A 23,069-nucleotide genomic window follows, 5' to 3' on the forward strand; every position below is an offset into this window, starting at 1 on the left:
AACCGGTTCGGGAAAAAATTCCTCGGAGAGAGGTGGAAAGAACCTGTTTATTTGACTGGCCCCGCACCCCCCAGCACACAAAATGAACAATACCCGATGACACCGCTCTGAGAAAGATGGCAAAATCAGAAAGTCTCTTTCGGGGGTGGTTGCTCTGTTCTCAGTCCCTCCAGCGCTGGGCCAGCCGCTGCAGCCGAACCCTTGGTGTTCCCGGGTCCCAGTCCGGAGCAGGTTCGAGATGGTCACAGGAACAGGAGAGGAGAAACAATCCAGGAAGCAATGTGGACTGTTTAGCTAGAACTAGCTAATAAGCAGAGGCAGAAAGCAGAGCAGAAGCAAGAGCAGAAAAAGAGAGCAAGCAAAAGCAGCAAGCAAAAGCAGCAAGCCCAAAGCTGGAAGTAAATAAAAAACAGCTCTGTGTACTGCTTGTCTCTGTGTCCTGATAAGAGAAACCCAAACAAACTTCCACTCTTCAGTGCCGGTCTTAAAGGCACAGAACAGATGAATGGGGATATACAAGCATCATAACGTCACCCCAGGACAACATTCCACCCCTTATCCCCATATCATCAACATACTACAACACATCATGCATTATTCATACAAAATTTCTATCTGTTCCCCCAAAATTACAAGCAATACCCATCATGCCTTCATCACATCCCCACACTGGACCACTGAATCCAGGCCCTATATTACAGAGCTGCAGGATTCCCCCTTTTCACTTTAGTCACTTAAAGCTCCATCTATCACTTGCTCAGACCTTCGACACTTACACATTTCCTTCTCCATCTTCCACTTGCCCAGACCTTCAACTCTTACACATTTCCTTCTATCTCATGTCTGTATGGTTTAATGTACAGACAATGGCAGTAACATCCAATGAACAGTGATAACATCATTCTTACCCCACAATCAGATCTCCCTGAGGTACATATTGTGTTGTTCCATCTCTTTGCATTATCCACCACGTGCAACCTGGTCCCTGAGCAAAGACAACCCCACAAATGGGTTTGTCTGTACTCGAGGCAGAATTGATCCACACAGTCTTCCCTAACAAACCTCTGATATGTACCACTGGGACTTTGTCCCCTTCTATTACATTCAGGGACTCAGACTGGGCAGGACCTGCTCGGTTGGTGGAACCTCGGGTGTTAACTAACCAGGTGGCTTTTGCCAGATGCTGCTCCCAATTCTTGAAAGATCCCCCACCCAAAGCTTTCAACTGGGTTTTTAGTAGTCCATTGTACCTCTCCACTTTCCCTGCAGCTGGTGCATGGTAGGGAATATGGTACACCCACTCAATGCCATGTTCCCTAGCCCAGGTGTTGATAAGGCTGTTCTTGAAATGAGTCCCATTGTCTGACTCGATCCTCTCAGGGGTGCCATGTCTCCACAGAACTTGCTTTTCCAGGCCCAGGATGGTGTTCCGGGCTGTAGCATGAGGCACAGGGTAGGTTTCCAGCCATCCAGTGGTGGCCTCCACCATGGTCAGCACGTAGCGCTTGCCCTGGCGTGTCTGGGGCAGTGTGATGTAGTCAATCTGCCAGGCCTCCCCATACTTGTACTTGGACCACCGCCCACCGTACCAGAGGGGCTTCAGTCGCTTGGCCTGCTTGATGGCAGCACACGTCTCACAGTCATGGATAACCTGAGAAATACTGTCCATGGTTAGATCCACCCCTCGGTCTCGTGCCCACTTATAGGTGGCATCTCTGCCCTGGTGGCCTGAGGCATCATGGGCCCATCGAGCTAGGAATAACTCTCCCTTATGTTCCCAATCTAGGTCTATTTTGGACACCCCTATCTTTGCAGCTTGGTCTACCTGCTCATTGTTTTGGTGCTCCTCGGTGGCCCTACTCTTGGGTACATGGGCATCTACATGGCGGACTTTCACAGGTAGCCTCCCTACCCTGGTAGCAATGTTTTTCCACTCACCAGCAGCCCAAATTGGTTTCCCTCTACGCTGCCAGTTAGCCTTTTTCCACCTCTCCAGCCATCCCCACAGAGCATTGCCTACCATCCATGAATCAGTGTAGAGGTAGAGCTTTGGCCACTTCTCTCTCTCAGCAATGTCTAGGGCCAGTTGAACAGCTTTGAGTTCAGCAAATTGGCTTGATCCACCTTCTCCTTCGGTAGCTTGTGCAACCTGTCGTGTGGGGCTCCATACGGCTGCTTTCCACTTCCGGTTCATCCCTACGATGCGACAGGAACCATCAGTGAAAAGAGCGCAGCGGGTTTCCTCTGGGGGCAGTTTGTTATAGGGAGGAGCCTCTTCAGCACGTGTCACTGGTTCTTGTTCCTCTTCATCTGTGACACCAAAATTCTCACCTTCGGGCCAATTTGTAATGACCTCCAAAATCCCAGGGCGATTCAGTTTACCTATACGGGCGCGCTGAGTGATGAGAGCAATCCACTTGCTCCATGTAGCACTGGTGGCATGGTGAGTGGAAGGAACCTTGCCTTTGAACATCCACCCCAGCACCGGTAGTCGGGGTGCCAGGAGGAGTTGTGCTTCAGTGCCTATTACCTCCGAAGCAGCATGGACTCCTTCATAGGCAGCCAGGATTTCTTTCTCTGTTGGAGTATAGTTGGCTTCAGCCCCTCTGTAGCTTCGACTCCAAAATCCCAGTGGTCGACCCCGAGTCTCCTCAGGCACCTTCTGCCAAAGGCTCCAGGACAAGCCATGGTTCCCGGCTGCAGAGTAGAGCACATTCTTCACCTCTGGTCCTGTCCTGACTGGGCCAAGGGCTACTGCATGAGCAATCTCCTGCTTGATCTGGACAAAGGCCTGTTGCTGCTCAGGGCCCCACTGGAAATTGTTCTTCTTGCGGGTGACCAGGTAGAGAGGGCTCACGATCTGACTGTACTCAGGAATATGCATCCTCCAAAAACCTATTGCACCCAAGAAAGCTTGTGTCTCTTTCTTATTGGTGGGTGGAGACATTGCTGTGATCTTCTTGATGACATCTGTAGGAATCTGACGCCGTCCATCTTGCCACTTCACTCCCAGGAATTGAATCTCACGAGCTGGTCCCTTTACTTTGCTCTTTTTAATGGCGAAACCAGCTCCCGGGAGGATCTGGATAATTTCCTTCCCTTTCTCGAACACTTCCGCAGCTGTGTTCCCCCACACAATGATGTCATCAATATACTGCAGATGTTCTGGAGCCTCACCCTTTTCCAGTGCAGTCTGGATCAGTCCATGGCAGATGGTGGGGCTGTGCTTCCACCCCTGGGGCAATGGGTTCCAGGTGTACTGCACTCCCCTCCATGTGAAGGCAAACTGAGGCCTGCATTCTGCTGCCAGAGGAATGGAGAAAAATGCATTGGCTATGTCTATAGTGGCGTACCACCTTGCTGCCTTGGACTCAAGCTCATACTGGAGCTCTAATATGTCTGGCACAGCAGCACTCAGTGGTGGAGTCACTTCATTCAATGCACGATAGTCCACAGTCAATCTCCATTCTCCTTCAGATTTTCGCACCGGCCAAATGGGGCTGTTGAAGGGTGAGTGGGTCTTGCTGACCACCCCTTGGCTCTCCAGCTCTCGGATCATCTTATGGATGGGGATCACAGCATCTCGAGTGGTTCTATACTGCCGTCGATGCACTATGGAAGTGGCAATTGGCACTCGTTGCTCTTCTCCCATCAGGCATCCTACTGCAGATGGATTCTCAGACAACCCAGGCAAGGTGTTCAATTGCTGGATGCCCTCTGTCTCTACAGCAGCTATTCCAAATGCCCATCTGAGTCCTTTTGGGTCTTTGAAGTACCCACTTCGAAGGTAGTCTATGCCCAAAATACATGGGGCCTCTGGGCCAGTCACAATAGGATGCTTCTTCCACTCATTTCCCGTTAGGCTCACATCAGCTTCCACCAAAGTGAAATCCTGGGAGCCCCCTGTCACACCAGCAATAGAAACAGACTCTGTCCCCACATGTCTTGATGGGATTAACGTGCACTGCGCACCAGTGTCGACCAAAGCTTTATACTCTTGTGGTTCCGATGTGCCAGGCCAACGAATCCACACAGACCAGAAGACACGATTTTCCCTGGCCTCTACCTGGCTAGAGGCAGGGCCCCTCTAAGCCTGGTTATCATTATTTCCCTGGGTGTATGTTTTGGATGTTCCTTCGAGGAGATCAGACATGTCATCATCATCATACCTGGCCGTTCGGCTACGGGCAACTGGAGCTGCTTTCCTCCTGGTGGCTTCCTTCAGTTCACGCACCCGTCGTGCTAAAACAGCGGTAGGTTTCCTATCCCACCTTCTCATGTTTTCCCCACAATCACGCAGGTAAAACCACAGCTCAGCTCGTGGGGTGTATCTTCTCTCACCATCTTGGAAACGTCTGCCTTGGATACCGGAACCTCGGATCTGTACTGCTGAAATTTGGAGAAGGTCTTCTTTAATCTCCTCTCTAAGCTTCTTATGGTTCTCCTCTATCTTATCCTCTAAGTTCTGCAGACGTGTTTCTACCGCTGCGATTCTGGCATGGGTCGGGCCATGTACAGCATCTGCATATGCTCGGAGCTTCCTTGCCATGTCAAGCACAGTCTCACCCCTCTCATCCCTCTTCATGATGGCTAAGGCAGAAGCATATTCTTGTGGCCGGAGTCGTACGAGTTTTCGCCACATCACAGACGTGCATGGTACTAAGTCTGGGTTCCTAGTTGTTACATCATCTGAGAAGATAATCTCAGCCACGGCCATTTCTCTCAGGCTTTGGATCCCTTGCTCTATTGTCTTCCACTGAGTCTGCTGCATATAGAGATCGTCTGCACACAGGTATCTTTCTGCCACACTTCTTAGGACCCGTTCCCAGAGGCTGTGAGAGTTAGCCCCCCTCATCATTCCTTGGTCTATGACAGTATCCTGTGACAGGGATCCCAAATGCCTGGCTTCAGTGCCATCCAAAACGGTAGCCTCACCTGCAGCATCCCAGAGACGGACCAGCCAACTAATTATGGATTCATCAGACCTTCGAGTGTAATCCTTCCGTAGGCCACGAAGGTCCTTCAGGGAGAAGGACTCAGTATTGGCATCTGATCTTGCACCTGCTGCTTTGACTCCTGACTTTACATCAGGAGGCACTGACGTTCCTTCTCCTGCATCATCATCATCGTCCACTGGTCGATTGGTCTTGGCTGTGCATTTCCCACTTCTAGTGCTGGTAGCAACAGCCATGGGTTTAGATGCTGGCTTCGAGCCTGGAGTGTTAGCTACAGCCTGAGTCACCGGGACAGTTGCTGATTTATCTTCCTGCTCCCCAGCCTCTGTCTGCTGCCCTAGAGTATCTAGCAGTGTGCGATAAGCATATGCCAGGGCCCAGCTCACTGCAATGACCTTCCTCTGCTTAGGCTCATCCTGGTACTTCTCTTTCAGATATTTCCCCACCTCAGCTGGGTTCTGAATTTGTTCATGAGGAAAATCCCACACTATAGGGTCAGAGAATTCCTTCAGGATTTGGCCCATATCCTCCCATTTCCCACACCACTTAGGATTTTCCACATCAGGGTTTACTCCTGAGTCAGGGGTCTCATCAGCCCGTCTAGAAATCTCAGCCCTCATTCTAGAGAAGCAGCAGGCTGTATAGAGGAAGGTTACCAGATTGAATACCAGGAAGATGGTTTCTTTAACATTGAGGGGAAACTGAACATCCTTCACTAGTGATGCAACTGATTCATAGGAGAAGGAGGAAAGCAGAGGCTGAAAAACCTCATTCCCTCCTGCTCCTCCTGCGACAAACTGGATGCATAACCATAGCCATGAACCATTCATATCTGGAGCAGACCCCAGCATGTTTATAAACTTCTTGCACATTATTGCCACCAAACCCAGCAGGATAGCTATTCTGGTCACAGCCCCTCTGATGTAAAAACTACGTATTAGGGGCAATACTAAAGCTATTTCTGGATAGGAAAATAAGCCTAGGGACCAGAGAGGTATTAAAATCTCAAAAAACCCTAGGGACCAGAAATGCATGCAAACCTTCACCCCAACAGACATTATGAATCCAAAAAGCATGGCTATTAGCTGATTTAAACGAACACAGAGTAATGGCAGCCAAAATGCAGTCAAAACAGGGTTTTTCCACTCTCTCTCTTGCCCCACGTTGGGCGCCAAAAATTTGTACTGGTTTAGGGCAAATTTGTTAAAGAATCTGCAAAGGAGGGCCCCTCCAGAAAGCGAAACCCACACGGCCCCTCCCCCCAACCGGTTCGGGAAAAAATTCCTCGGAGAGAGGTGGAAAGAACCTGTTTATTTGACTGGCCCCGCACCCCCCAGCACACAAAATGAACAATACCCGATGACACCGCTCTGAGAAAGATGGCAAAATCAGAAAGTCTCTTTCGGGGGTGGTTGCTCTGTTCTCAGTCCCTCCGGCGCTGGGCCAGCCGCTGCAGCCGAACCCTTGGTGTTCCCGGGTCCCAGTCCGGAGCAGGTTCGAGATGGTCACAGGAACAGGAGAGGAGAAACAGTCCAGGAAGCAATGTGGACTGTTTAGCTAGAACTAGCTAATAAGCAGAGGCAGAAAGCAGAGCAGAAGCAAGAGCAGAAAAAGAGAGCAAGCAAAAGCAGCAAGCAAAAGCAGCAAGCCCAAAGCTGGAAGTAAATAAAAAACAGCTCTGTGTACTGCTTGTCTCTGTGTCCTGATAAGAGAAACCCAAACAAACTTCCACTCTTCAGTGCCGGTCTTACAGGCACAGAACAGATGAATGGGGATATACAAGCATCATAACGTCACCCCAGGACAACAGCTCACCTTGACTTTAATTGAATTTTATGTTTACATCATTTCACATGAAAACTTGATTTTAAATTTCTTTTTTTTGTCTCTCTGGAGATTGCACAGATCTGGGAAGCAAAACATTTTATTGCACTGCAGACTGAGATTTGCTGTTTTCACAGTAAATGACCATGATGAATTGGTGCCTGAGACACTGGAGCCAGTTCACAGAGACATCACGTCCTCTTGATAAAGGGTCTGCTAATACTGTTTGCAAGGCAAAAGCTTGGCCATTAACCATCAGCTTGATAGCTTACATAGCCTTTTAGTCTCACATAAGACTAAAACACAAGAGGGGGTCATTGTGGAAAAACACAGTGGGGTTCCATTCCATAGATGGAGCATTAAAACTTTCCTCCATCACTCTGGTCACTACAGGTAATCTTCAACACAACCATTCTGAAATGTACAACTATTCATTAAGAAGAACTAAACAAAGCTATACCTTCAAACTATGGGCACAATGCCTTGCAGCACAAAGCTCCCTCAAGCAAAAGAGTTTTTGCCAGCTCTGACTTGGGCCCATAGTAAAATTCCAGCTACTGCAGCTCCCAGTGAGTGAGCAGGATCAGCTCTGTGCCATGTCATTATGAGTGTTAGACATACCAAAAGTTCTCCTACATTAATTTTTTTTCAGTGAATAGGGGATTGATTTGGCCAAACACTTGATCTAAGTCTATAGTCTTCCATGTGGAATTTGAGCTTCATTTTTAACACAACTTGCAGCTATTGCTCATTGCTTGAGACTGACATGGTTTAACAACCAACCTCTGTGTAAAACTCACAATTGAAATATTCAGAATGAAAGGGAGCATGTGAGTCCATGAAGCACAATACCCTTCTTTAAGGCGTGTTTTTTTTCCTCTATCTTAAATTCATGGAATCTACCTGTGATTTGTCTTCTTAGAATAGTATATCCCCCTGCCAGAGTTTTGCCAAGTTATCCAACTCAAGAAGGAATGAAAGAAGTGGGATTTGTGAACACTCAAGACTGCCAAGAAAGCAGCTGAATGTAGCACAAAATCTCTTGGGTTCCAAATATTTAATCTTCTTACAATACTATAGAGTTAGAGGCCAATACTTATTTGCTGCTTTCATACTACTGTAACATACACCGTACCTGAGAACCAACACATTTTACTTTTCATGGGGACAGCATCCTAAAAAGTGTCTGCAGGCAGATTTAAATCTCAAACCATTGCAAGGGAAGATCATCACTGACTGCTGCTGCAGCCGCTGCTTTAAGGACTGCTCCTGGAGGAACTGCCTGCTGCCATCTATTGATGCACTGCAGGAAGGCGCTGGACCAGCAATTCCTACCCCGGGGTTTCAGTGTGCTTGGGTGAGAAATCCTGCAGATCTGAGTTCTGGGACTTGGAGAGAAACCCTTACTAGGTGACTCAAGAGCAGCAGAATTATTTAACATAGCTCAAGCCAAGAGTTCACTACAGACAAGCCTTAGCTACCTGGGCTTAGGATGGCCTGCAGTCCAGAACCTCAAACACCATGAGTGTCCTTATTTCATCCTCTTTCCCCTCCACTGCAGGGGAAGCATTAAGATCTTGACTTTTAGGGGGCCCACCTTATGGAGAGGTCAAAGGACTTGTCCACTACTTCTGCAACTAGGAACTGGATGAATTTGTGATTGTCACCTTCAGCCAGCCCCCACAGCACTGAGATCACTTGCCCTGGGTAAAGCTAGGAGCCTCCAGCCAGTGCTGGTAGCACACCAAAATGAGAGCAGCATCCCATGGGAGCAGCAAGCTCCCATGACATCAGCTTTGTGTGACACCGCTGCGATCACTGCAGGGGCAAACTGCGTCTGAAGAAAGGGGGTGGTGACAAGGCAGCCCTTCCAAAGGGGCAGCTGCCTTTGTCCCTGCAGTTCAGAAAAAAATTTCTTCCAAGTAAAGAGAGGAATAACGGTCTGTTGAGCCTGGTACTGGATCCCTCAGTCCTAAGCAGCTCAGCACCCTAGAGTGCTCAGCACCCAGCACCCAAAGTGTCAGTCAGCTGCGATACAAGCCAGTCCTCCTGCACACTCATGGTGTACACTGACAGAGCACAGAAGGATCACAATCTCCAGCTACATGCTGCAAAGATCAGGGTAGAAAAAGAAAGAAGCAAAAACAACCTTAGGAATGGGATTTATTTATGGTTGGCACTTGGACTGCCAGTAACCTCTGGGATGAGTGTAAATGGTAGGGACTGGCAGTGAGTGACTGCATCTTTGCAAGCACAGAGACACCTAGGAGATTTATTTTAATTTCTTCAATGTTAGGCAGCAAAGGGATGGGAAGGTTTCAGTCTGTGGACAGAGGCTAGAAAAATTATTTCAGAGCATTGTAATGAAAGAAGCAAGTTTTAAAAGGGAGTCTTCACTCATGATCTGATCCTAGTTAACCCTGATAAGACGAATGAGAGGAGCATCTTTGAATTAGTCCCTGTAGATAGCAATAGGTTAGAGAGGTAGAAGAGAGGTGAGCAAAGAGCTGTGATCTCGCCGGAATGGATATTTTAGTTACTATTGGCAGCCTGCTGATTCAATGCTTCCATGATTTTCTTAAATCAAAAGATCTTTCCTCCTTCCATCCCCCCTTATTCTGTTTTAGACTGCATTTATGTGCAGATTTGAACCCTGAAAGTGGAGAAGTACTGACCCCTGAGGTCCTCAGTGGAGATAACAAGACTTGGGTGCGAGTGGAAATTGTGGGCTCCCACCTCTTTTGTTTTAAAGTCTTTTAGTAACTTAGTTTTTTTTCTAAGTGCTTCCTCTGGCTAATAACAGAGGATGGTTTTCATGAGCGCTTTTGTATAGCCTGCATAGAATAGTGGGGCATCAGCAAAAGACCCTCCTCTGCCCACAGGTTTCAAGTTATATTATGAAATAATAACAATGAAATTTTCAACCCTTTGAAACCTGGGCTCTTTCTATTGAGATACATGTCATATATGAGGGGCAGATGAAGCAGGTGCAGTGATAAGAAAGCATTCAAAACTCTTGATTTTTGAACCTACATATAGGCTGTGAGAAAGGGGCAATAGAAACTCTTCATCAAATAACAATTCAAAACTTGCACCCTCTTACTTGACATAAAGGCCTAGACTTTATGTACCCACTGTTTTACTTCATACTTTTAAAGTTTTTTTTAAATTGTCTTTGGAGTGTGAATGCAAAGAAAATAGATTGGCTATCTGTCTGGAGAGACAAATAACCTTGACACATTATCTCAGGAGAGCTTGTACATTCTAAGGGTCTGAAAGTTTAGGCTCAGGAAAAGGTTTGTTTTATAGACTCATTTCTTGAAGGATGAATTTTGAATTAGAGAACCAACCAAGGCTTTTTTCAGTTAAGATTAACCATTCTAATATCTCATCCTATAATTTAGCTTTCCCAGCTGCTATCTGGTGCACTGAGTAACCATTAGCATTTCTGTTTGGATCCTTGTGTTATGATGATGTATTCCAGAAATGTTTAGATTGAATATTAGGATTTTCTTCATGGAAAATGCTCTCAAGCTTTGGAAAAAGCTTCCAAGGAAGGTGGTTGTGTCTCCATTTCAGGAGGTATTTAAAAAATGTGAAGATGTGGCACTTTGACACATGGTCTAGTGAGACTTGGCAATGCTGTGTTAACAGCTGGACTTGAGGATCTTAAGGGTCTTTTCCAACTCAGATGGTTCTGTGATTCTATGCTCAGCATGCAACCTGCCTCCATGCAGAGTGATGTGGAACTGGTGTCTCCTTTGACCAGCATTACATGCAATTTGAAGAACCGCAAAGAAAATATTGACATAGACTTGATCTACAACATGTATTAGTAAGCAACACTTCCCAAAGCCTGACAGTGATAAATCTGGCTTTTTTCTATCCTTTTTTCTTTTTGTGGACATAGGTGGTTTCAGTTTGTTGTTTGAACTGCATATGGAAAAGCCTACCTTGAATAATTTGGTAACAATTTTATTTCAAAGTCAAAACAATGACCATGAAACTCCTAAGTTGCATGTGTGCATTTAAAAACAGTATAAGTATGAAGAAAAGTGAGAATTTAAATTTCCATTCAATGTTTCTTTTTTACTTGCTTTTAGAACTTTATCAATTTCAGTTTCCATAATAAATACCTTTCTAGACACTCATTGAGAAATCTGAATGCCTATGGACCACTAAAGCTCGTAAATCAAGTTTTAGGACTCAGAGCAGAAACAACTGTGTGCTCTTCAGCTTATATTTTGTCTTAACAGTGATCCTTTAGCTCTTCTCTTGGTGAGTGTTTTCTCTCACAACTTTTGGCCACCACAATAAAAACAAGATATTAGAAAGCATCCAAAGGAGGTCTACAAAATTTACGAAGGATCTAGAAGGGAACATATCCATGGAATACCTGAGGTCACTTGGTTTGTTCTGTCTGGAGGAGCCCTCTTAGCAGTCTACAGCTTCCTCCTGAGGGGAAGAGGGGGGCCAGACACATCTCTTCTCTGTGGTGCCCAGTGACAGGACCAGAGGGAATGGCCTGAAGTTGTGTCAGGGGAGGTTTAGGCTGAATATTAGAGAAGGGTTCTTCACCCAGAGTGTGGTTGGGCACTGAGACAGGCTCCCCAGGAAGTGGTCACAGCACAAAGCCTATCAGAGTTGAAGAAGAATTTGGACAACACTCCTGAGCCCATGGTGTGATTCTTGGGAATGATCCTGTGCAGGGCCAGGAGTTGGAATTTGATGATTCTTGTAAGTCCCTTCCAACTCAGAATATCCTATTCAATGATTCAATGGTTCAATGATTCAATGATTCTAGGATTCTGTGATTCAGAGGCAGCAATATTTCTTTTTCTGCATATCTGCAACAGCGACAGAGGTGTGGGATAGTTAATAGCACATGATAAGGCTATTCCAAACCCCTGGTAATCTGATCATGTTTCATTGCCTGTTCCTTTGTGAGGTTAGGGCATACAGCAAGGACACTTACTCATGGATCAGTCTTTACCAGAGGACTAGAACTCTGAATTGCTCTCTACAGTTTCCTGCAAGGATGCTCTATGTGCATCTATATTACAGAATATGACTCTGATGCACAAGGTCAAAAGGGAAAAAGAAGCTTATGCCAGCAGATTTTATAAATATACCTTATAAATGAAATTTTAGTGTAAACAGAATAAGAGAGTGATTTAATTCCCAAAGATCCAGCCCAGAGATGTCCTTAATGTGGTAAAGAGATTTGAGCATGGTTATGTCATGCTCAAAACTAGAAAAATTAAACAAGCTGTGGGTAAAGTATTGACTGGAAGAAGGAAGTCAGGATAGAAACTCTTAGCATTTCTCCAATCATAATGACAGCGCTTTCCACTAGCTACTTGGGCAAAACAGACTGAACTTGGGCAAACTAATTTAATTTATTCCCAAACAAAAGTCAGAGTAGGCTGATGAGAAGTAAAACCAAATAATAAAATACCTTCCCTCACTTCTCCCTCTTCCTGGGATCAATTCCACTTCCGATTTTATCTGCCTCCTCCCATCCAGAAGTGCAGGGGGATGAGAGTGGGGTTTGTGGCCAGCTCATCACACATTGTCTCTGCTGCTCCCTCCTCCTCAGGGGGAGGACTCCTCACACTCTTCTCCAGATCCTGTGTGGGGTCCCTCCAACAGGAGACAGTCTCCACAAACTTTCCAAATGTAAGTCCTTCCCTGGGTTTCAGCTCTTCTGCTCCAGCATGGTCCCTCCCTCAGGGTGCAGTCCTTCAGGAGCACACTGCTCCAGAGTGGGTTCTCCATGGGGTCACCACTCCTGCCAGCAAACCTGCTCACTGTGGGCTCCTCCCTCCCTGGGGCCACAGCTCCTGCCAGGCCCCTGCTCCAGCACAGGTTTCCCACAGGGTCACAGCCCCCTTCAGGCCTCCCCCTGCCCCAGTGTGGGCCCTCCCCAGGCTGCAGGTGGATCTCTGTTCCTCCATGGACTGCAGGATCCCATCCTGCCTCACCCTGGGCCACACCACGGCTGCAGGGGAATCTCTGCTCCAGTGCCTGGAGCGCTTCCTCCCACCCTTTCTGCCCTGGCCTTGGTGTCTGCAGAGCTGCTCCTTTCACGTGTTCTTACTCCTGTTTCACAGCTACCATGTCACAGCATTAAATCTGTTATCCCAGAGGTGCTACCACTGTCACTGCTGGGCTCAGCCTTGGCCAGCAGTGGATCCATCTTGGTGCCAGTTGCAGCTGGCTCTGTGGGACATGGGAGAAACCTCTGTCAGCTTCTCACAGCAGTCATCCCTGCTCCCACTACCAAAACCTTGCCATACAAACTCAATGCAAGCATACAGAAAAGGGCTTTAAAAACATGAGTTAAACTTGTGAATAACCAGGAAAAGCAGAAGAGCATTATGGTGTTTATCTCTTTCTACCTGAGGCTGAGCCTATGAGTAAATTTAATATAATATAATAATATAATAAATCCAAAGCACAGGTAACCCCTTTTTGTGTATGAAATTTAAAGAAAACTGATTTCTCTCTACAAAACTAAACCCACCTTTTCAAAGCATCAGCGCACACATTCTGCACAGAGTACATAGAATTAATATGGCAATTCTTCTACCTTGCTCATCAGCGTCTCTACTCCTTTCTTTACGTTGAACTGTCAAAAAAAGGCAGAAAAAAGGGTCAACAAATTAAATCACTACATATATATTTTAATTATATAATATACAAAATGTATGTATTTAATTATAATTTATAATTAGAGACATTTTTTCTGCTATTAACAGGACTGTTTGATTCCTTTAAGCAAATGCTTTTATTGTTATAGCCACAGCCTCCTCCCCCTTTCTTTTGACAACAACCAGAAAACCCCACAACCACCCTTCATTTTCTTTTGACAAATTCTTATTGTTTTGCTACAGACTTCATAGATAATTTCTGCCCACTTCAGGGATCCCACCTGAAATCCCAGATGACAGTATGGAATTTAAGTTCTCCTTCCTCAAGCTGTGGTAGGCAGCATGACTTTGGAAAGCCTTGGGCTCCCTATTCTCCCCTTGCATGTCTGAACTAAAAATTGAAAGAGATTAAATAAATGAAACTATATTTTCCATTCCCACAATAAAGTGATCTACTGAATAGAAGAATAAATTTCAAGAAGTACTTCAGGGGGAAAAAGATACATAAGAGATACTGTGGTTAAGACAGCGTCTGCTTAGCATTGTGGAGCTATAGCAGTGAGATCAGGAACAAAATACTATTGTTAAGCAATGACTTGTTGGCTAAAACCCTGCCACTGATGAACCCCCAGCACCTGACATTGTCATACTGTCTCCAGCCCTCTGCCCTTGCCTCTGCCACATATTAGGTTCAAGAAGCACAAGTCCCCTCTTAGTCTGGAAGTTGCTGGCTGCTCATTCAGACATCTCTTGGAACCTTGCCTTTTCCATGGGGCTTGTCAATTGCCATCAGCCAGTCGTGGGAGCAGACTCTGCTCACAGTTAACTCTGCTGCTAATCACACAGCAGTATTCATGATGATGACCTTGCTAAAGTAATTAATGTTCAAAATAAAGCACTTGCAAGCATCCCACAGGACTCCTCACTAAATCATCTTCAAATTCTTTGCAGACATCTCTTGTGTCCTTTTTGTTCGTATCTCTGTACACACAAACCCAGTTATTTATCTGCTGAGATCATTCTGTCAAGAGTTGCTCATCTTCCTGTCTGTTTTTTATTCCAAACAAACACAAAGTTACCTTCCCTCTCCCTCAAAAAATAGAATGAAAAACAACGGAATTAATAAACCACTATGTCCTAACAAAAGTTATAAAAGTTGCATTTTTATTTTCAGAAGATAAAATGCTGTGACTGTTAATTTGCTGTTCTGAAGTAATTACTAAGATGGTAATTTTTTCAATACTTCAGACAGGATAAAAAATAGCTCATTTAAATTACAGCAAATAGACCTTACAGTAGAATGAAAAATATGAAAGAGGAGACTTTGAAGAGAATCATCTTTAGATTTAAAGTAGGATTAATAATATGTCATTGGCTGGCTGAAACTACCCGAATAACTAATGGCAATTAGCAAGCAATCTTTCAGTACTATTCATCAATAGCAACACAATTTTGTGAAGTCCCTGTGCTCCTTTTGTCTGATACAGAATAACCTCAGTGTTCACAAAAGGATATAAAATTAAAAGTTTGATCAAATTCCCCTAAAAGACTATAATAATGATTCAGTAGGAACTAGATTGGATAACCTTGGTGCAGGAAGCCCTTGAGCAGATGCAGGGCTACTATATTACCTGCTACAACTATTGCCTGGGAGATTAATTGGTGCTGAGCACAATTAATACCTAACAGAGATGACCTATATGTAAAGAAACATTGAAGAGTGCAATAGAAACACAGTTAGATACAAGGTTTGGTGAGGAAAAAAAAGCAGTAGATGGAAGAAAGGCATTTCACGAGATACAATTTATTGCTTAGTATTCTTCCCATCAGTTTTGGAAAAACCTGTTCTTTCAATATTTCTATTTTCTAAGAGAGGATATCCCTCAGCATCATTTGAAAAAATATTCCAAAGTAAAGTTTCTTCTGGATATTTCTCCTCTATTCACTGACTATCTCCAGAAATAAAGAATCATTCCCAGATCTTGCTTGTTCCTTCTCCTTGAGCAGAAACTGAAGCCCAGAAATTTTAGCCTGAATATAAGGAGGAACTTCTTTACTGTGTGGGTGACCATGCAGTCGAACAGATTTCTCAAAGAGCCTACCACTGAAAGACTCATAATGCCATCACATTCTTCTGAAGGCAGCAGAAGTATCTTCTGTTCAATTCACTTCTCTGAATACAGTAATCTAACATCCTTGCCTATCCCAACCCAATTCCAGATGCCTCTCTCTTAAGGTAGAAGGCTTCCAGAGGCCCTACATCACAACCTGTGGGTTTCATCTTGAGCAGGAGTGGGCTCACCCTCTGGAAGCTGCTGTTCCATCATGCTCTGAGCATCTCTTACCCCTCAGCACACCATGGGAGAGATAGAGCATGCAGAAGAAGTTCAATACCAGTATCAGCAATAATGTGGTTTTAAAAAATTGCAGCTCAGTACATATATTTTCCTAACAGAACCAGTCTGCGTTTTATTAAGTTAGGCATCCATTAATAAGAACTGTACCCAGCAGAAGCACGAGTTACATGAAGGAAGCAGATTTAACCCAGAGAGCCTGAATCCTGTGACAGATGGGCTGGCCATGCTTGCGTTCATGGAACTGGCTCTCCTCTCGGAGTCTGCATGACATTCAGCAGCACAAGACATCTGCTGGTGAGCACCACGCAGGCTCTGAGAGAGGAGCCAGCTCCCCACACGCAAGCATGCTCTGTGCTCAGTGGGTCACTAATCCTTAGTCGTGTTCACAGCTCTGCAGGCTGACGCAGAGCCGATATAAAAATACACCAATTTGCCAGACTGAAATCCTCCCACCTCACTCAAGATTCATGAAAGGACATGGGAGAGGAAATGGTTGCATGACATGTAGGCTCTGAGGAACATTCTTGGGCTGTGCTACAGGGAATTGAAAATTAAGATTGTTGGGGTTTTATCATTTAGCGAGGCTTCAGTCATTGAAGTTAACTGTAAGCAACTGAGTTACTGTGGTCTGAGAGCTGACTCACCACCAGAAAGATTTTAACTAACCATCTGCATGCTTCTGACTCATTGCAACTAAGGAATAAATCCTATATATTTTGCAGAGTTTAATATGTTTTGCTTTACCGTGACACCAAGTCAGGAGTGCATACACAGGCCAGGTTAAGGCATTTCAGCTTTCCATCTGTAAACTGATCATCTGTTCAGCTGTTAATACTTTTAGATATTCAGCACAAGCCCATTAGGAAAAGTTTGCAAAACATTTTGGTCCCTAAGCATTTTGTTTCCATTTTGTGCTCTGAAAATCCCTGTTTAAATCAAAGATATCCCCTAAGCCTCATACTCCTAGCTGGAGATCCAAGGAAAGCTGTTCAGTTTGCAGGGAGAGGTTTGAGCTTCTACAGTGCATCCCATTGAATATTTTGCTGGCAAGATTTTGACTGATGTTTGTAAATCCTCACTAGTTTAATTAGTTTGAGTCAAACCTAGATTTCTTTGGTTCATTGGATGTTCTTGAGTAAGAAGCAGAATCCTAGTGAACTGTGGAATGATATAGCACAGGTCCCTCTAGAAATAGATTAAATTCCATAACTAGAGTAGGGTTGCATGATATGTTTTTCAAGTGGCCAGATTCAGGGGTTGTTTTTGTTAAAGCTTTCTGGTAGAAAACACCTCAGCTACAGAGAAGCATACTACAGATTTAGATTTTTGCATTTCACATTACTAAGCTTTCAAGGTTAAACTTTAGTTTTGTTTCCAGAACAGTTCTTTAACTTCATTCATCCTACAAAAATGTTCAGCACTAAAATCAAAGCCAAAACACTGAGAAATATTTTATTTTGAGGTAAAAGAACGTTTTCCTCCTAAGATAAATATTCATTCAGACACAAAAAAGAGAACGTATTGGCTCCTCAGACAAAATGTTCAGCCTTAGGCTACTGTGTCATTTTGTTCCATTATATCTGCAGCAAAGCTTAAACAGACCAGTGATAAAAACACACATTTTATTTTGTTTATGACCAAGACAAAGTATTTGTCTGCAGAAATGAATAAAAATTCTTGCCTAATGCAGTTGAAGATGTATTTCATAGTTCTAGGTTGCTTGAATATGATTGATTTTCCTGTTCTATCCTTATCTTTTTTAATAAAAAAGTAATGTGGACATATATCAGCATAATTCATGCCTAGCCATTCTCAAGGCTCTAAAGAGCTTTATAATGTTTCCCTTTAAGTCAGGGTATACTTTACCAGATCAGCCATTTGATGTTTTTATGTTTAGCTTCAGGATTCCTTTGCCCAGTAAATCTCTTGATGCTAATACCTATTTGATACACTTGTGTCACTTTGGCAGGTGTCTAATTCTACTTATAGACACCAAAACCAAAGAATGATTCTCAAACTTTCCAATGCAGGAAAAATATGAAATGCAAAAATCAGAGTAAGAGGAACTTAGGTAGTAAATAATAAAATTACATATAAAATGAACAATCTATCTTTGATGAGTTTTTTAATGTATAGCTGTTGGTTGGTGATTTTTCCCCTGTCTCGAGGAAAAGCCTAGCTTTTGGAGATACTCAAGACATGATATGGGGCACAAGAAATGCATGTTTTGTGGGAAGAATGACCAGAGACCATGCATTGTAGGGCATTAGATCAGCATTACCTACTAGTCAGCAGAGGACAGTCACAGTCCTGGGCTCCCATTGTGCAAGGGATCTGGACAACAGATTACAAACTACTGCCTGCCCTGAAAATGCAGGACACCTCATTAGCTGGCTAGGATTCACTCCATACCTGAACCGCTGGCTTCCCTCATGGGTTTCCCAAAAAGAGAGCTCATTGGGAGCATCTAAGCACATTGGAGTCCACTGTAACAGATCTTAGAGCAGAAGCAGCCCAGCTCATCCACAAAAGGCATGCACATTTTGTCTCCTGGTACTCTATGTAAAAATCTATGTAAAACATGCTCATCAAGTGACATGATGAACAAGCATGAATGTTTCATGTTGATTCATTATGAAGAATACTTCCCTTAATTCAAACATGATTAGCTGGCAGTTCACAACTGCAGAGAGGATTTGCAAAGGTCTCTTTTCCTCAGTGGTAACACAGTAGAAGGCAATTTTGAAACTTCTGAGCTGAAGGCAAAGCTCAAATAAGGAACAGGTTGACAACCACAACACTGTCATAAGAAATGGCCAGCAGGTATATCATGAGATCTGGTTTTACTTTGCTTTTTTGCATTTTTAGTTTTAGGATTTCTGTGCTTTGTGCTTCTTCTGAAAGGTGGAGGCTATCTTTAGAGACGATGAAGATAAAAGATTTCCTTAAGCACAGGCTGTCACATAAAGTTTTATGACAAAGACCAGATATTATGGGATTAAATATAAAATCTGAAGGAAATGTCAGAAGCGCATGACCTTCTGAAGGGCCCCTCTTGCCTCAGGGAGCCCACAGACCAGTTGTCGGTGATTTTCCTCCCTGCCTCTTCTTTTTCCAACACCTTCCTCCCAAGGACAGTGTCTTTCTGGGCTTAACACGTGCCTGTATGGCCTCAGCTGGGTACAGTCTCTCCTGAGCTGCAGGTGACTGCTCCAGCATGTCAAGCAGGACCTTGGACCACCCTCAGCTCCTCCTGCCTCCACAGACTGTTTAGGGCACCCAGCTGGAACAGTCCTTGGGAATCCTTGTCCATATTGCAGTCACCTGATAGAGTCCCTGCTTAAACCTAGGAAGGAGACATTAAAATTCTGTCCTTTACTTTTCAGAGCTGTAACTTCTACTGTGGTGCCTGCAGAGTCTACTTCTCAGCATAAAATAGCAGGAGGCTGCACAGTACCCTTGAAATTTCCTGGTAGTGGCAGAAGGGCCCCTGCTGGGAACCAGACAGCTGCCAGGACGAGCAGGCTGCCAGCTACACAGCTCTTCAAGATCCTCCAAGAGAAAAGCTTCCTATCCATGCAAGTCCAACATCTCATTAAAATCTCCTTCGCCAGACATTAACTAATCAGCCCAACCAGATCTGTAAAGAGGTATTTTGAGCTCATTCTCACCCTCATCAGGTCCTTTCCATCTACAACAACAGTGTTCTTGTAGCAACAGCCAGGAGCTCCCAGGCAGTGAGTGTCCTCTTCCCACAGCCTTTGGATGGTGCCCTCCCCATGCTGCCTGTGGCTGTGAGCCCATCTCTCTGAGCCCATCTCTCTTCAGGTTAAATGGCTCCTGCTGCACACCATCCTCATGGTGGAACACCACCTGGTGTCTAGAAAGGGGAATACAGTACTATGGCATGTCGTGAGTAGGAGGGAAAAGATGGTCTGGTAGACACATATGCTAGCACTGGATGAGACTCATATGTAAGGGAAAAAAAAAAAGAAAAAAATTCTGAACTTCATAATTCATGCATCCCAAGGATTATTATTATGACTTCCTCTGCTTTACTGACTCACTTCAACATGCTGCCTTTGTCTCACATCCACTGCTTCCCCTTGCATGTCTGATGTGTGCTCACAGGCATGTCCAGGGGCTTACAGATGTTATGATTCCTGGCAAACAAAACCAAATATATATGTTTGATTCCTGGCTGGACAGTCAGGATCTTTGCTCACTTCCAGACACCCACCTTCCTCTACTACATCCCTTTACATGCAATTAGTAGCTTTTATAGTACTATAGTACAGCAAAGATCTGTATGTGGAAGAGCACATGAAACCCACAATCTCTTGTTGTTTTTTAAGGAATGACAACTGACTGCAAATATGTTTAGTTTAGGTAGCCTTTTGCAAAATGTCTCAAAACAGTCCACTGGAAAAAAGATGATTACTCTTTACAAAGATGAAGGCACTTTCAGGAGTGTGGGTTATACTTCTTAGAATGGCTATGACTAAATGGACATGAGGCACTTTTTAAAAGCCCAGGAGAGAAGTTACATTCAGCTTCCTGCTCTTTCCTAAAGCAGTAATCTGATAGACTTCACCCTTCCTCTAGCCAGAGTTTTGTCAGCCAACAACTCACACAATATTTACACCTGGTATAAATCAGAAGCCAGCTAAATCAGGTTGTTGGCAGCTGAGCTAAAACTTAAGTATATTTGATGAGCTTGAAGAATGGCCCATACTTGTTCAGAGAAACCTGCTCATCTATCTCCTTAAAGGGCACTCAGTTGCCTTGGCACTGATCCCTATCCCAGCTCCAGACCAGTCTGGGTCACCTTTCTCCCCCATGTACACCACTGAGAGCAGATCAGGGATGGTGGGACTTCCTGGGCTCAGGAATGCTGCTAGCCTGGCAGCTGCAATGGCGCTGGTGATTCATTAGTTGTGGGGTGTGTACAGTGATTCAGCTAGAAGCAGGTCAGCAGCACCTTGGGGATAGACCTCATTGCCTAACTCCAACTGCCACTATTCCACAAGAACAAAAAGCACAAGGCCTTGTGAACAGGCAGGCTTTGCCTTTTTAAGTGCATAACAGCAATCACTATTTTCCCTCCACTAATCTTACTCTTTTCTTCACCTGCCTCTTTTTTATGGAACCCCTTGTTGTCTTCTCCTTTCCTGCTAAATTTTTCTCTGCCTTTAGCCTTTTGCCTTGTTAATTGATTATTCCTTCTTTGTCTCTCTTTCCTTCCCTCCCTGCCTCCTCTTTGACAGAAGGTGACACAGTGCTCATGCTGAGAGCATCTAGCAGATGACTGTGAAAACAAGCTCTGGCTTGTAGACTGCTGGAGGAAATGACAGATGCCCCTTCCAAAGTGACGGCCACACAAGTGCCAAAACATTGAGAGATGAAAATCAAGTTATTTTCAGGCAGAAAGGTGTCATCCTACCAGGACCTGAACAGCAAACAGAAACCTGTATGCAGTACATGTATGAGGCTTTCTGCTCAGGCTGTTGTTCTGGTCTGGCAGCTCCTCTGCAGCAGCTTTTGCAGATACATTTCCCCTTGACAGATTGAAGATTTTGTTCCAAGACATCCAAATTTGACCTGAAGCAGATTGCATAACTAGGACACTGCATAAATAAGTATTAATATCTTCCTATTTTCATAAATAGCTTTACCAAGATCAGCATCCTCCTCCCTGCTTTGGAGACACAGAGACTGACAAGTAGCACAGTGCAGTGATCAGCTCTGTGTCACACAACAAAGCAGTGACAGACCCCATAGCTCATCTGTCCCCAGACACAGTTCCTCAATAATTATTAGGATACTAGTTGGGGTTTAAATTCTCTTCTACAGAGATACCTTTCAAATACTATGTGACCTAATTAGACATTATTTAATAGTCTTAATAGTCACCCTTCCACAGACTCATGTGGCAGCTACATGGCACTCTCTTTCTGAAAGGGCCAAACCAAAAGATTTTACTGCAAACTGTTATTCCAGAGTGGTTTGAAAACTTCAGGACTTTAGAAATATGAAGCATCAAAGTCAGGACCGGAAATCCATCTACTGGATATGAATTTCCATGCACCCTCCATTGGTAAGGATTGTTTTGACACATCTGACTAGAATTATGACCTGATCATTTTGGTTTCAAATGGCTGCCTTTGGAGTCTGAAGAACTTAAGCCTGTCTGGAATTTAGGCAAATTTAAATTTTCAAAGCCACTAAATCTTCCAACACCTGAGAGATGGTTTTGGCTTTAAAGCTTCTTGTATTTTTGATCTGGTACATGCTATAACATTATCTACTTGGTCCAAAACATATTTATATTAATATTGGATGGTTTTAATGCTGCATTTCATTTACAGCTGAAAGTTATAGAACAATAAATAGTTAACAGGATAGCAAGACCTGTTCGGAGAGCCCTTCCTTTTTTAATAGGTTTGCTATGGTAGCTAGTTTATCCCTTATAACTTTAAAGAAGAACATGAATAAGAGTGAATGGATCTTTCATATACTCCAGCCCCAGAAAGCACATTTTGTTCACTTAGTTTGACCTCCTTTGCTTGAAAACAAAACAAAAACAAAAACAAGCAACAAAGCCTCCAGGCCATAAAATTTCAAGGTGTTGCTGAATCAAACCCATAAATTTGACATACTAAAGCCAAGATAAAAAATTCTGCCAAGCCTGCATTTTACAATAGCTAAGATGTGGAGAAGCCTTTTTTTCTCGATAGAAATTGTCTATAAAAGGCTTGTAATGCCAACACTGCTGCTTTTTCCTACACATTCAGTCTTGTCTTCAGCCCATCATGCAGGAAAGGGTGCTCTGTTACAGCTCTCACTGCCTCAGGACTCCTCTCCAACACAACAACATCTGAAGATCCTTTCAGACAGCTCTGTGCTTGTCTGAGCTGTACTAGAAACTGCACAAAAAGGCCAAATCTCCTTCACATTTAGAAGAGTTTTGCCAATATCAGCTGTATCAGACTAGTGAAGACATTAGAGATGTAGTTTGCTATGGAGAAATGTTGGGTTTGTTGTGGAGGCTGTGCCTTTGGAGTGGCTTCTTCCAGACTCAGCTGGTCCCTCATCCCCATGCCCCAGAATTCTGCAGGTCACTCAGAAGAGCCAATTGAAGAGAGAAGCCCCTCTAAGGCAGTTCTTGTAGAAACAAAATGCTACTGCTTTTTCTGTAGGAGATAGATGGAACACTATAGTTTTTTCCCTCTGCTGCAAAGCCAATTTAGAAGGGTTTTCCTCTCCTTGCCCACCTTTTC

General features: G+C 44.2%; 1 protein-coding gene across 1 annotated transcript in view; it reads right to left on the reverse strand.

The window, feature by feature from the left end:
• LOC113460377 (uncharacterized) overlaps nucleotides 1-23,069 on the reverse strand; it is a 129,201-nt gene that overhangs the window by 21,119 nt on the left and 85,013 nt on the right. Inside the window, exon 3 of the mRNA XM_074539697.1 lies at nucleotides 13,306-13,410. Within this exon, the coding sequence (XP_074395798.1) occupies nucleotides 13,310-13,410 (101 nt within the window). The 3' untranslated portion in view covers nucleotides 13,306-13,309. The remainder of the gene's footprint in view (nucleotides 1-13,305; nucleotides 13,411-23,069) is intronic.

Source organism: Zonotrichia albicollis, chromosome 4 (genome assembly GCF_047830755.1).
Source record: "Zonotrichia albicollis isolate bZonAlb1 chromosome 4, bZonAlb1.hap1, whole genome shotgun sequence".
NCBI lineage: Eukaryota > Metazoa > Chordata > Aves > Passeriformes > Passerellidae > Zonotrichia > Zonotrichia albicollis.